The 14,621-nt window shown below is 47.5% G+C and overlaps 1 protein-coding gene across 1 annotated transcript in view; it reads right to left on the reverse strand.

The window, feature by feature from the left end:
* The window catches only part of LOC134909505 (probable cation-transporting ATPase 13A4), a 332,428-nt gene that overhangs the window by 292,891 nt on the left and 24,916 nt on the right, over positions 1 to 14,621 (reverse strand). Inside the window, exons 2-3 of the mRNA XM_063916442.1 lie at positions 10,075 to 10,248; positions 3,126 to 3,260 (exon numbers count right to left, since the gene is read on the reverse strand). Of these exons, the coding sequence (XP_063772512.1) occupies positions 3,126 to 3,260; positions 10,075 to 10,248 (309 nt within the window). The remainder of the gene's footprint in view (positions 1 to 3,125; positions 3,261 to 10,074; positions 10,249 to 14,621) is intronic.

Genomic DNA, 14,621 nt, shown 5'->3' on the forward strand with positions numbered 1-14,621 from the left:
CATTCATATTGAAAATTCCAAACAAGGGGGCTATTCAATTAAACACACTACCGAACAGCATTAGGTTGAGTGCCTGGAGCTATTCAATTAACCACAGATTTCTGCTCGCAGCCTCCTGAAGTGATCAAACAAAACTAGCACAACAATGTGACTTGTTGGCTTACCGTCCGCGCTAACAGCATCACACCAGGCACTTAAGACGTAGAATTCTGTTTACTGCACCTAAACAGCATTCTTTAGGAGCAGTAATTTGCATCTCCCTACTCAAGTGTGGGGTACAGCTAATGTAATACAGCAGCTACCGGCACTCATTCCCAACGCTATTATATAGCACGTTTATTTGAATTCCTCCCACGGTATGTTCTTTGTATGCAATAAATTATCATCATAGGTTTTGTTACAAGGGAAGATAAATCCTCAAGTCCATGACATATACTATACTGTATTTCCATTAATGCTGGCATTGTAAGTAAGAATTTTATTCAGCTTACAAACCATCTGCATATTAAGAATGTTGCAGAGTTTCAATAGTCTATATGGATATTCTATACTAGAATAGCAAAAGTGTGGTAAGATCAAGTTCATTTTATATTACTCTCACAAAAGACACTTTAAGTGGAATGTGATAGGTTGCAATTTGTAAGGATAAGCGAGTTTTCCACAAAAAAACATGCAAGTTTGTAATAGGCTTCGAGACTATAGGGGGTAATTCTGAGTTGATCGCAGCAGGATTTTTGTTAGCAGCTGGGCAAAACCATGTGCACTGCAGGGGAGGCAGATATAACATGTGTAGAGAGAGTTAGATTTGGGTGGGGTGTGTTCAATCTGCAATCTAAATTGCAGTGTAAAAATAAAGCAGCCATTATTTACCCTGCACAGAAACAAAATAACCCACCCAAATCTAACTCTCTCTGCAAATGTTATATCTGCCTCCCCTGCAGTGCACATGGTTTTGCCCAACTGCTAACAAAAATCCTGCTGCGATCAACTCAGAATTACCCCCATTGTAAACACATCAAATTTACAAAAGGCATTCTCGCACCAGCAAATCACGGAAACTTGGAAAAAAATTGGTATTTAAAAAAAAAAAAAAAAAACTCTGAAAAAAATAGACTTGTTTACGGTTAGTGAGATAGCCTCAGCAGCAGTGTGTTTAGCAAAGGCCTGGACAGATCAGTAAGATCTGTGCAGACTTCTATCTGTTAAATGTTAATGAAAGTGTTATAAAAACAAAAACAAAAAATAACAAATTTCGGGCTCTGTGAGCCGGCTCTGGTTGTAAAAAATATGGGGAGAGGGGAACAAAGGGGTCCTCCATATTGTCATCAACCAGCACCAGGCTCTGCAAGCCCGGAGCTGGTTATGCTTTATTGTTTTATTTTTTTAACACTTTCATTAACTTTTAACACATAGATCTCACGGATCTCATTGATCTCATTAATTTTACTTACCGTATATACTCGAGTATAAGCCGACTTTTTCAGCACTTTTTTTGTGCTGAAAAAGCCCCCTCGGCTTATACTCGAGTCATTGCAGTGGGAAGGAGGGACACGGAGGGCACAGTGCGTGCCTCTCCAGTGTCCCTCCTGCGTCTCCGGCAGCAGCGGCGGGTCTATTAAATGAAGTACCCATTCGTGAGCTCTGATTGGCTCACGAACCGGCACTTTATTTAACAGACCCGCCGCGGCCGCTGGTGACGCAGGAGGGACACAGGAGAGGCGCGCACTGTGCCCTCCGTGTCCCTCCTTCATAAGACAGCATGGGAGCGGCGGAGAGTAAGTTATACCAGGCACTGGGGGAGCATATTTGGCACTTAGGGGGGGGGGGGGGGGGCATATGTGACACTGAGGGGGCATGCATATCTGGCAGTATGAGGGCATATCTGGCACTGTGGGGGCATATCTGGCACTATGAGGGCATATCTGGCACTGTGGGGGCATATCTGGCAGTGTGAGGGCATATGTGGCACTGAGGGGGCATGCATATCTGGCAGTATGAGGGCATATCTGGCACTGGGGGGCATATATGGCACTATGAGGGCATATCTGGCACTGTGGGGGCATATCTGGCACTATGAGGGCATATCTGGCACTGTGGGGGCATATCTGGCACTATGAGGGCATACAGTATCTGGCACTGTGGGGGCATATCTGGCACTGTGAGGGCATATCTGGCACTATGAGGGCATATCTGGCACTGTGGGGGCATATCTGGCAGTATGAGGGCTGCGTACGGCTAGAGCTGCGTTTCCCACCCTAGGCTTATACTCGAGTCAATACGTTTTCCCAGGTTTTTGTGGTAAAATTAGGTGCCTCGGCTTCTATTCGGGTGGACTTATACTCGAGTATATACGGGTACTCCAATTAGCAGGCTATTACACACTGTGAGCTATGAAACAAACGCACATTATACTAATAGCTAGATGATGTGAGTCCATTCTCGCATAAAAAACTTGACACTATTACATTAACCCTTGTAAATGAATGCTTTGAAAACCATACCAACTTTTGTTAATAATATGGCAATATGGATAGTGTAATGGTTAGCATTTCTGCCTCACAGCACTGAGGTCATGGGTTCGATTCCCACCATGACCCTGTGTGGAGTTTGTATGTTCTCCCCGTACTTGCATGGGTTGCCTCCCACAATCCAAAAATATACTGGTTGGTTAATTGGATCCCAACAAAATTAACCCTAGCGTGAATGTGTGTGCGTAAACATGTGGTAGGGAATATAGATTGTAAGCTCCACTGGGGCAGGAATTGATGTGAATGGCTAAATATTCTCTGCAAAGTGCTGCGGAATATGTGTGCGCTAAATAAATAATAATATTTAACGTTTAGATTAGTTTTCAGTGGTGGGAATAAGCCCATAAGAAACTGAAAATCATAATTCATTTGCAGATCTTAGACATACGAATGTATTTTCAAATCAAAGCCTTTAAAACATTTTGCGCTACATTTTCTCAGTGGGTTGGAGCTGAAAATTCAAAGCCATACTAACATTTAGTGTAAAGCACACCGCGCGTGTCAACTCCAACCAGCCTGAGAAGTAGCAGCATACAAAAGATGCTGCTTTGAAAAGATAGCCCCTTTAATAGTTTAATCCTGGGCAAAAAAAATTACCTTGCTGTCTGGCTTCAGAATGGATTTGCTTATAACTGAATTTTTATCACGGACAATCAGATGACCTGTTTTTTTGCTGGCTACATTAATATTGGTCTCTTTCACAGGTTTTCTTATGTACTCCTTACTTTCACCCTGTGCAAAGATTGAACCATTGTATTATTATGCATGTTCAACATAATACATTCAGAAAGCAATGGGAGAAAAATCACATTGAATGATCTGCATACAATATGTCCTAATAGTTTCTTTTTAAAATTAGATTAATACATTATTAGCAAACTGATAAAATGTAACTAAAAGTTATTTTTTCTTTTTGAGACAAAGTTGCTTTGAAAATGTATTTGCTGCAGGGGCGGAACTACTGGCGGGGCAGGCAGTGCAGTGCACTGGGGCCCCGCCGCACTAAAGGGCCCACAGCCGCCGGCCGGCATTTAGAACAGATTAACATGCGGACGAACGTCCGCATGTCAATCTGCGGTCTCCTCTCCCTCCCTGCTGTGGTGCCTGCTCCCCCCCCCCCCCCCTCCTATGTGTTGGAGGGACACGAGCGCATCGCGCGTCTCTCCTGTGTCCCTCCTGGCTCTCCCCCGGCCGATCTAAGGAAGCATGTGCCGTTCGTGAGCTCTGATTGGCTCACGAACGGCACTTCCTTCATTAGACCGGCCGGGGGGAGAGCCAGGAGGGACACAGGAGAGACGCGCGATGCGCTCGTGTCCCTCCAACACATAGAGGGGGGAGGGGGGGGCCGGGGGAGCAGGCACTGCGGCATATACCTGGCACTGGGGGGACAGATCTGGCACTGGGGACATATACCTGGCACTGGGGACATATACCTGGCACTGGGGGGGCATATACCCGGCACTGAGGGCATGTACCTGGCACTGGGGGGGCATATACCCGGCACTGGGGGGGGGGGGGCATATACCTGGCACTGGGGGCATGTACCTGGCACTGGGGGGGGCATATACCTGGCACTGGGGGGGAGGCATATACCCAGCACTGGAGGCATATACCTGGCACTGGGGGGGAAGCAGGCACTGGGGGGGAATATCTGGCACTGGGGGCATATACCCGGCATTGGGGGGGCATATACCTGGCACTGGGGGCATATACCCGGCACTGGGGGGGGAAGCAGGCACTGGGGGGGAATATCTGGCACTGGGGGCATATACCTGGCACTGGGGGCATATACCTGGCACTGGGGGGGAATATCTGGCACTGTGGGAGAATATCTGGCACTGGGGGGGCATATACCCGGCACTGGGGGCATATACCCGGCACTGGGGGGGAAGCAGGCACTGGGGGGGAATATCTGGCACTAGGGGCATATACCTGGCACTGGGAGCATATAACTGGCACTGGGGGGGGGCATTGACCTGGCACTGGGGGCATATACCTGGCACTGGGGGGGAATATCTGGCACTGTGGAAGAATATCTGGCACTGGGGGGGCATATACCCGGCACTGGGGGCATATACCCGGCACTGGGAACATATACCTGGCACTGGGGGGGAAGCAGGCACTGGGGGGGAATATCTGGCACTGGGGGCATATACCTGGCACTGGGGGCATATAACTGGCACTGGGGGGGCATGTACCTGGCACTGGGGGCATATACCTGGCACTGGGGGGGAATATCTGGCACTGTGGGAGAATATCTGGCACTGGGTGCATATACCTGGCACTGTGGGGGAATATCTGGCACTGGGAGCATATGTGGCACTGGGAGCACGGCTCTAGCAACAAGCACTACCCACTAGCAACGAGCATGACACCCAGTGCATGAAACCCCTGGCAACGAGCATGACATCCTGGCACCGTGCATGGAACCAAGTGCATGAAACCCCTGGCAACAAGCAGGTAATTTAAAAGTAATTGGAAGCCTTACTGTAGAACTTAATGTGTAATGGGCATTACGGTGTGTGGCATAATGTATCACGGACATTGCGGTGTGTGTCATAATGTTTCAGGCATTACGGTGTGTTGTATACTATATCACGGGCATTGTGGCATGTGGTATAATGTCTCAGGATCATTGTGGTGTGTGTCATACCGTGTCACAGACATTGTATGTGCTATAATGTATCAGGGGCATTGCAGTGTGTAGCATAATGTATAACGGGCAATGCGGCGCACGCATTTTTCTACCTTTGCTAGTGCCAATTACGGGGTGTATGGGGGGGGGGGGCGCCGAAGGATTTTTTGGCTTGGGGGAGAAAAATTTCTAGTTACGCCACTGGTCACAATGACTCATTGTATGTCATGCCACAGCCGCACACCAGCGCTCCCGTGACCCGCCCGTCATAAGGAACGATTCTGGCCACCCGCACACGAAGGAGGGAGGTGGGTCCGTCCGTCCCTCCCTCCCTCATATACAAACAGGTCACAGTCTCTCAGTGAAGGAGAGAGCCGCAGCAGCGCTTTGTTACTGGTGGAGGCGCTGCTGCTGCTGCTCCTCTGCTTCACTATAGGCTGTCTCTGAGAACAGCCTATAGGGAAGCAGAGGGGCAGCAGCAGCAGCGCCTCCACCAGTAACACAGCGCTGCTGCGGCTCCCTCCTTCACCTCCCTCCTCCTTCTTCTCTACTGCCCGGGAAGCTGCACCGAGGAGCCTGAGCCAACAGAGAGGGTAAGTATAATTCTTCTTTCTTTCTTTCTTTCTTTCTTTCTTTTTCTTTTTTTATTTGTTGGGACTGCCTGCCGCAATGTGTAACGAGGGCACGCTGTCTGCCATTGTGTAAAAAGTGTATGCTGTCTGCCGCTATGTGTAACGAGGGCACGCTGTCTGCCGTTATGTGTAAAAAGGGGAATCTGTTCGCTGTAAGGAGTAAAAGGGTCTCTACCTGGTGTAGTGGTGCTACTGTGCGGCGTAATTTGAAGAATGGAGACTACTGTGCACCGTTTTATGAATTGGTATTATTTTGTGGACACACCCCTTCCCCACGAAGCCACGCCACTATGTATTTTTGCGCGCGTCTACGGCGCGCACTGCCCATGGGGTGGACTTGGATGGGATGGGGGGGGCCCAAAGCATTTTGTTGCACCTGGGCCCACCGCTTGCTTGTTCCGCCACTGGCACTGGGGACATATACCTGGCACTGGGGGGGCATATACCCGGCACTGAGGGCATGTACCTGGCACTGGGGGGGCATATACCCGGCACTGGGGGGGGGGCATATACCTGGCACTGGGGGCATGTACCTGGCACTGGGGGGGGCATATACCTGGCACTGGGGGGGAGGCATATACCCAGCACTGGAGGCATATACCTGGCACTGGGGGGGAAGCAGGCACTGGGGGGGAATATCTGGCACTGGGGGCATATACCCGGCATTGGGGGGGCATATACCTGGCACTGGGGGCATATACCCGGCACTGGGGGGGGAAGCAGGCACTGGGGGGGAATATCTGGCACTGGGGGCATATACCTGGCACTGGGGGCATATACCTGGCACTGGGGGGGAATATCTGGCACTGTGGGAGAATATCTGGCACTGGGGGGGCATATACCCAGCACTGGGGGCATATACCCGGCACTGGGGGGGAAGCAGGCACTGGGGGGGAATATCTGGCACTAGGGGCATATACCTGGCACTGGGAGCATATAACTGGCACTGGGGGGGGGCATTGACCTGGCACTGGGGGCATATACCTGGCACTGGGGGGGAATATCTGGCACTGTGGGAGAATATCTGGCACTGGGGGGGCATATACCCGGCACTGGGGGCATATACCCGGCACTGGGAACATATACCTGGCACTGGGGGGGAAGCAGGCACTGGGGGGGAATATCTGGCACTGGGGGCATATACCTGGCACTGGGGGCATATAACTGGCACTGGGGGGGCATGTACCTGGCACTGGGGGCATATACCTGGCACTGGGGGGGAATATCTGGCACTGTGGGAGAATATCTGGCACTGGGTGCATATACCTGGCACTGTGGGGGAATATCTGGCACTGGGAGCATATGTGGCACTGGGAGCACGGCTCTAGCAACAAGCACTACCCACTAGCAACGAGCATGACACCCAGTGCATGAAACCCCTGGCAACGAGCATGACATCCTGGCACCGTGCATGGAACCAAGTGCATGAAACCCCTGGCAACAAGCAGGTAATTTAAAAGTAATTGGAAGCCTTACTGTAGAACTTAATGTGTAATGGGCATTACGGTGTGTGGCATAATGTATCACGGACATTGCGGTGTGTGTCATAATGTTTCAGGCATTACGGTGTGTTGTATACTATATCACGGGCATTGTGGCATGTGGTATAATGTCTCAGGATCATTGTGGTGTGTGTCATACCGTGTCACAGACATTGTATGTGCTATAATGTATCAGGGGCATTGCAGTGTGTAGCATAATGTATAACGGGCAATGCGGCGCACGCATTTTTCTACCTTTGCTAGTGCCAATTACGGGGTGTATGGGGGGGGGGGGGGCGCCGAAGGATTTTTTGGCTTGGGGGAGAAAAATTTCTAGTTACGCCACTGGTCACAATGACTCATTGTATGTCATGCCACAGCCGCACACCAGCGCTCCCGTGACCCGCCCGTCATAAGGAACGATTCTGGCCACCCGCACACGAAGGAGGGAGGTGGGTCCGTCCGTCCCTCCCTCCCTCATATACAAACAGGTCACAGTCTCTCAGTGAAGGAGAGAGCCGCAGCAGCGCTTTGTTACTGGTGGAGGCGCTGCTGCTGCTGCTCCTCTGCTTCACTATAGGCTGTCTCTGAGAACAGCCTATAGGGAAGCAGAGGGGCAGCAGCAGCAGCGCCTCCACCAGTAACACAGCGCTGCTGCGGCTCCCTCCTTCACCTCCCTCCTCCTTCTTCTCTACTGCCCGGGAAGCTGCACCGAGGAGCCTGAGCCAACAGAGAGGGTAAGTATAATTCTTCTTTCTTTCTTTCTTTCTTTCTTTCTTTTTCTTTTTTTATTTGTTGGGACTGCCTGCCGCAATGTGTAACGAGGGCACGCTGTCTGCCATTGTGTAAAAAGTGTATGCTGTCTGCCGCTATGTGTAACGAGGGCACGCTGTCTGCCGTTATGTGTAAAAAGGGGAATCTGTTCGCTGTAAGGAGTAAAAGGGTCTCTACCTGGTGTAGTGGTGCTACTGTGCGGCGTAATTTGAAGAATGGAGACTACTGTGCACCGTTTTATGAATTGGTATTATTTTGTGGACACACCCCTTCCCCACGAAGCCACGCCACTATGTATTTTTGCGCGCGTCTACGGCGCGCACTGCCCATGGGGTGGACTTGGATGGGATGGGGGGGGGCCCAAAGCATTTTGTTGCACCTGGGCCCACCGCTTGCTTGTTCCGCCACTGGGCAGAGCTCAGGTTCACAGATGTTTTCATGTACAATGATAACCTATTTCTCTTGGATATGGATAGAACACTTGCACAGCATGTAATACTGGTCACAATCTTTTAGTAGTAGTGAGCAGGAGATGTAGGGAATATCACAGACATGTCCCATGACTGGCTATTTACAGCTGTAGTTTGTTTACTCCTACATGGTGATTCCTGAACTGCTAAAGATGTGACACTGAGTACAATCAGCTAAGATGTGGTCTATATCAGACCCTATTGTGTCTTATAGAATTGACCACTGGTCAGTGCATTGCTGGATGCTGGCTTATGGTGTTACCAGTGGGCTGTGACCTATGTGAGGCCTATGATGAAGCCTGTGACTCATTACCAGGGTCCTGGGTATAAACTGTTGACCAATTGGCTTATTCATCCTGGGTAAGCTAGCATTGGGTCTACAACCACGATCAGCAACATCTTCCACAGTGACAATACAATTTCCCCCAATGTTCACTGAAGTCTGGACTGCACCAAAACACATTTACTATCTCTAATATGGGGTTTTTAGGGTTCCCCACCCACTGTCCTAAATTATGTATGTAGATCTAGTCAACTTGTAATACCCCTTTTACACTCGCATGAAAATCCCGGGATTTTGCACGTGAACGCGCATCATCCCGGGTTTTATCTCAGTGTAAAAGGGTACAGGGTCAATTTCCCGGGACGAGCATCCCGGGATTTCAACCCAGGTCTCATCCAGGGTTGGTCCCGGGACCGTCCCGGGAAGCTGTGTAGTGTGAAAGGGCCCGTCCAGGGATTCACTATCCCGGGACTGTTAAAAGGCCTCGGATTGGAGCTTTCTTGGGCTCTGAAAAGATAAAGTCATCTTTCAGAGCCCTGGGGAGCGTCCAGGAAGCGTAAGAGAAAGCCGCTGAGGCCGCTATACTCTGTACGCAACCTACGTACTTTGTACACCGTTTGCGTACAGAGTCCTGTACCGTGTACGGACTTTGTGTACAAACGCCGCGCTGGGGGTACAAAGTACACACAGCGCAAAAAACCCAGAGATACACCGCAAACCCTATAAAAATAACAAAAATTTAATTCGCCAAACATGTTGTGTTGATTCTTCTTCACTCCTCCCTTTTGTTGACTAGTGTGACCTCATCCATGTGAGCCAGAAAAGGCCATTTCTAATGACATACATATGCATTTGCAGGGATATTCCGGGATCAGTGTGAATGGGGCTGTCCCAGGTCGATCCCAGGTCTTAGTGCAGTGTGAAAGGGGTCAGTCCCGGGAAGCATCCCGGGAGTGACCCGGGAGTGCGAGTGTAAAAGGGGTATAAGTGCCTGTTCTCTTATAGGTTTCATGTCTACTACTAAATCCTATTAATCAACTCTATTTTTGATAAATATCTAAGAAAAGCGGTAACATAGAAAAATATGGTGTACATTATAAAGGGGGTTGTTTAATACACAAGAACTTATGCTAATTTTGCTGTCCTTATCTGATCTAAACTATATTAAAATGTTAACAAAATAAAACATGCCCTAAGAGCGTGGTAAAAAAACAAAGCAAATACTGGCTAAGCAACACACTGAAGGGCTGTGTAAACATAAAGATACTCACTGTGGTTCTGAGCAAGACAACGTTAGCTTCAGCCAAACTGCAAGGTACGCAGTGACACCAAACATCCATCTCTGTCTTCCAATAGAAAAGGAGTCTAAGAAACCCCAGAGAGAAAATGTAACCTAGAATACACAGAACCTTGCGCCACCTCTCTGTCCTGAATCCAAACAGTTCCTGCAAAACAGGTATAGAAATATAGCTGAAAAAAAGTTTAAAAAAGTTATCACTGTTACATAGAGAAGTTAGAACTGGAATACTATTTGTTTTCTGAAAATTGAAAATGATCAATCACATGCAATTACATAATTATACAGGGTACCCAAGTCGTCGCCCCCCCTTACCTGGCAGTAGCCAGGTTCTCTACTGCCTTGAGTGTACTATCAAACTAACTTCATGTGTTACAATGAGTCTATCCACGGCCAGCCCTGCTCTCTCTGCTGTTATCTGCAGCAGACAGAACATGCAGAATTTCACAAGCACAATAGAATTAGGTTATCATCACATTTTAATCTATACAATAGAATAAATATATTTCAGGGTAATCCAAACAGTATAATGATATAGAATTCAGATATTAAAATGTAATCCTCCAGATTAACATTATTAAAGGTCAATGTTTACATTGTCCCATTTAGCTACTAAGGTGAAGCTGGTTTTTAACATGCCCAGTCCCATTCTCAGTTATGGATTCCATATGAGATTTCAGCATGGTTATTCCAGCAAAGATTCAGTTTAAACTAGAGATGAGCGGGTTCGGTTCCTCGGAATCCGAACCCGCCCGAACTTCAGCTTTTTTCTCACGGGTCCGAGCGACTCGGATCCTCCCGCCTTGCTCGGTTAACCCGAGCGCGCCCGAACGTCATCATCCCGCTGTCGGATTCTCGCGAGACTCGGATTCTATATAAGGAGCCGCGCGTCGCCGCCATTTTCACACGTGCATTGAGATTGATAGGGAGAGGACGTGGCTGGCGTCCTCTCCGTTTATAGAGAAGAGACTAGAGTAGAGAGAGACACAGTATTTAGTAATTTTGGGGAGCATTTTTAGGAGTACTACTATTTGCTGAAGTGTAGTGTGACTGTATATGTATATCTGACTTGTGGGGGAGACAGTGGGGAGCAGTTAGAGTCTGAGAGCAGGAGTACATATTTTAACGTACAGTGCACACTTTTGCTGCCAGAGTGCCACACTGCCATTGTGACCACACTGACCACCAGTATATTGTGATTGTCTGCTTAGGAGTACTACTTGCAAGTTGCTGATAGTGTGACCAGTGACCTGACCACCAGTTTAATTAATCACCACCAGTTTAATATATATATATAATTGTATATATATATAATTGTATACCACCTACCCGTGTTTTTTTTTTTTTCTTTCTTCCTGATACATACTATAGTAGCTTACTGTAGCAGTCTGCGGTGCTGAGCTGACAGTGTCCAGCAGGTCCGTCATCAGTCATTACATAATAAATATATATACCTGTCCGGCTGCAGTACTAGTGATATTATATATATATATATATATATATATATATATATTAATTTCATCTCATTATCATCCAGTCTATATTAGCAGCAGACACAGTACGGTAGTCCACGGCTGTAGCTACCTCTGTGTCGGCAGTCGCTCGTCCATCCATAATTGTATACCACCTACCCGTGGTTTTTTTTTTCTTTCTTCTTGATACATACTACTATAGTAGCTTACTGTAGCAGTCTGCGGTGCTGAGCTGACAGTGTCCAGCAGGTCCGTCATCAGTCATTACATAATAAATATATATACCTGTCCGGCTGCAGTACTAGTGATATTATATATATATATATATTAATTTCATCTCATTATCATCCAGTCTATATTAGCAGCAGACACAGTACGGTAGTCCACGGCTGTAGCTACCTCTGTGTCGGCAGTCGCTCGTCCATCCATAATTGTATACCACCTACCAGTGGGTTTTTTTTTTCTTTCTTCTTGATACATACTACTATAGTAGCTTACTGTAGCAGTCTGCGGTGCTGAGCTGACAGTGTCCAGCAGGTCCGTCATTACATAATAAATATATATACCTGTCCGGCTGCAGTACTAGTGATATTATATATATATATATATTAATTTAATCTCATTATCATCCAGTCTATATTAGCAGCAGACACAGTACGGTAGTCCACGGCTGTAGCTACCTCTGTGTCGGCAGTCGCTCGTCCATCCATAATTGTATACCACCTACCCGTGGTTTTTTTTTTTTTCTTTCTTCTTGATACATACTACTATAGTAGCTTACTGTAGCAGTCTGTGGTGCTGAGCTGACAGTGTCCAGCAGGTCCGTCATTACATAATAAATATATATACCTGTCCGGCTGCAGTACTAGTGATTTTATATATATATATATATATATTAATTTCATCTCATTATCATCCAGTCTATATTAGCAGCAGACACAGTACGGTAGTCCACGGCTGTAGCTACCTCTGTGTCGGCAGTCGCTCATCCATCCATAATTGTATACCACCTACCCGTGGTTTTTTTTTTTTCTTTCTTCTTGATACATACTACTATAGTAGCTTACTGTAGCAGTCTGCGGTGCTGAGCTGACAGTGTCCAGCAGGTCCGTCATTACATAATAAATATATATACCTGTCCGGCTGCAGTACTAGTGATATTATATATATATATATATATATTAATTTCATCTCATTATCATCCAGTCTATATTAGCAGCAGACACAGTATGGTAGTCCACGGCTGTAGCTACCTCTGTGTCGGCAGTCGCTCGTCCATCCATAATTGTATACCACCTACCCGTGGTTTTTTTTTTTCTTTCTTCTTGATACATACTACTATAGTAGCTTACTGTAGCAGTCTGCGGTGCTAAGCTGACAGTGTCCAGCAGGTCCGTCATTACATAATAAATATATATATACCTGTCCGGCTGCAGTACTAGTGATATTATATATATATATATTAATTTCATCTCATTATCATCCAGTCTATATTAGCAGCAGACACAGTACGGTAGTCCACGGCTGTAGCTACCTCTGTGTCGGCAGTCGCTCGTCCATCCATAAGTATACTAGTATCCATCCATCTCCATTGTTTACCTGAGGTGCCTTTTAGTTGTGCCTATTAAAATATGGAGAACAAAAATGTTGAGGTTCCAAAAATAGGGAAAGATCAAGATCCACTTCCACCTCGTGCTGAAGCTGCTGCCACTAGTCATGGCCGAGACGATGAAATGCCATCAACGTCGTCTGCCAAGGCCGATGCCCAATGTCTTAGTACAGAACATGTAAAATCCAAAACACCAAATATCAGTAAAAAAAGGACTCCAAAATCAAAAATAAAATTGTCGGAGGAGAAGCGTAAACTTGCCAATATGCCATTTACCACACGGAGTGGCAAGGAACGGCTGAGGCCCTGGCCTATGTTCATGGCTAGTGGTTCAGCTTCACATGAGGATGGAAGCACTCAGCCTCTCGCTAGAAAAATGAAAAGACTCAAGCTGGCAAAAGCACTGCAAAGAACTGTGCGTTCTTCGAAATCCCAAATCCACAAGGAGAGTCCAATTGTTTCGGTTGCGATGCCTGACCTTCCCAACACTGGACGTGAAGAGCATGCGCCTTCCACCATTTGCACGCCCCCTGCAAGTGCTGGAAGGAGCACCCGCAGTCCAGTTCCTGATAGTCAGATTGAAGATGTCAGTGTTGAAGTACACCAGGATGAGGAGGATATGGGTGTTGCTGGCGCTGGGGAGGAAATTGACAAGGAGGATTCTGATGGTGAGGTGGTTTGTTTAAGTCAGGCACCCGGGGAGACACCTGTTGTCCGTGGGAGGAATATGGCCGTTGACATGCCTGGTGAAAATACCAAAAAAATCAGCTCTTCGGTGTGGAAGTATTTCAACAGAAATGCGGACAACATTTGTCAAGCCGTGTGTTGCCTTTGTCAAGCTGTAATAAGTAGGGGTAAGGACGTTAACCACCTCGGAACATCCTCCCTTATACGTCACCTGCAGCGCATTCATAATAAGTCAGTGACAAGTTCAAAAACTTTGGGCGACAGCAGAAGCAGTCCACTGACCAGTAAATCCCTTCCTCTTGTAACCAAGCTCACGCAAACCACCCCACCAACTCCCTCAGTGTCAATTTCCTCCTTCCCCAGGAATGCCAATAGTCCTGCAGGCCATGTCACTGGCAATTCTGACGAGTCCTCTCCTGCCTGGGATTCCTCCGATGCATCCTTGCGTGTAAAGCCTACTGCTGCTGGCGCTGCTGTTTTTGCTGCTGGGAGTCGATGGTCATCCAAGAGGGGAAGTCGTAAGCCCACTTTTACTACTTCCACCAAGCAATTGACTGTCCAACAGTCCTTTGCGAGGAAGATGAAATATCACAGCAGTCATCCTGTTGCAAAGCGGATAACTGAGGCCTTGACAACTATGTTAGTGTTAGACGTGCGTCCGGTATTCGCCGTTAGTTCACAGGGAACTAGACAATTTCTTGAGGTAGTGTGCCCCCGTTACCAAATACCATCTAGGTTCCACTTCTCTAGGCA

This window comes from Pseudophryne corroboree, chromosome 4, assembly GCF_028390025.1.
Source record: "Pseudophryne corroboree isolate aPseCor3 chromosome 4, aPseCor3.hap2, whole genome shotgun sequence".
Taxonomy (NCBI): Eukaryota; Metazoa; Chordata; class Amphibia; order Anura; family Myobatrachidae; genus Pseudophryne; species Pseudophryne corroboree.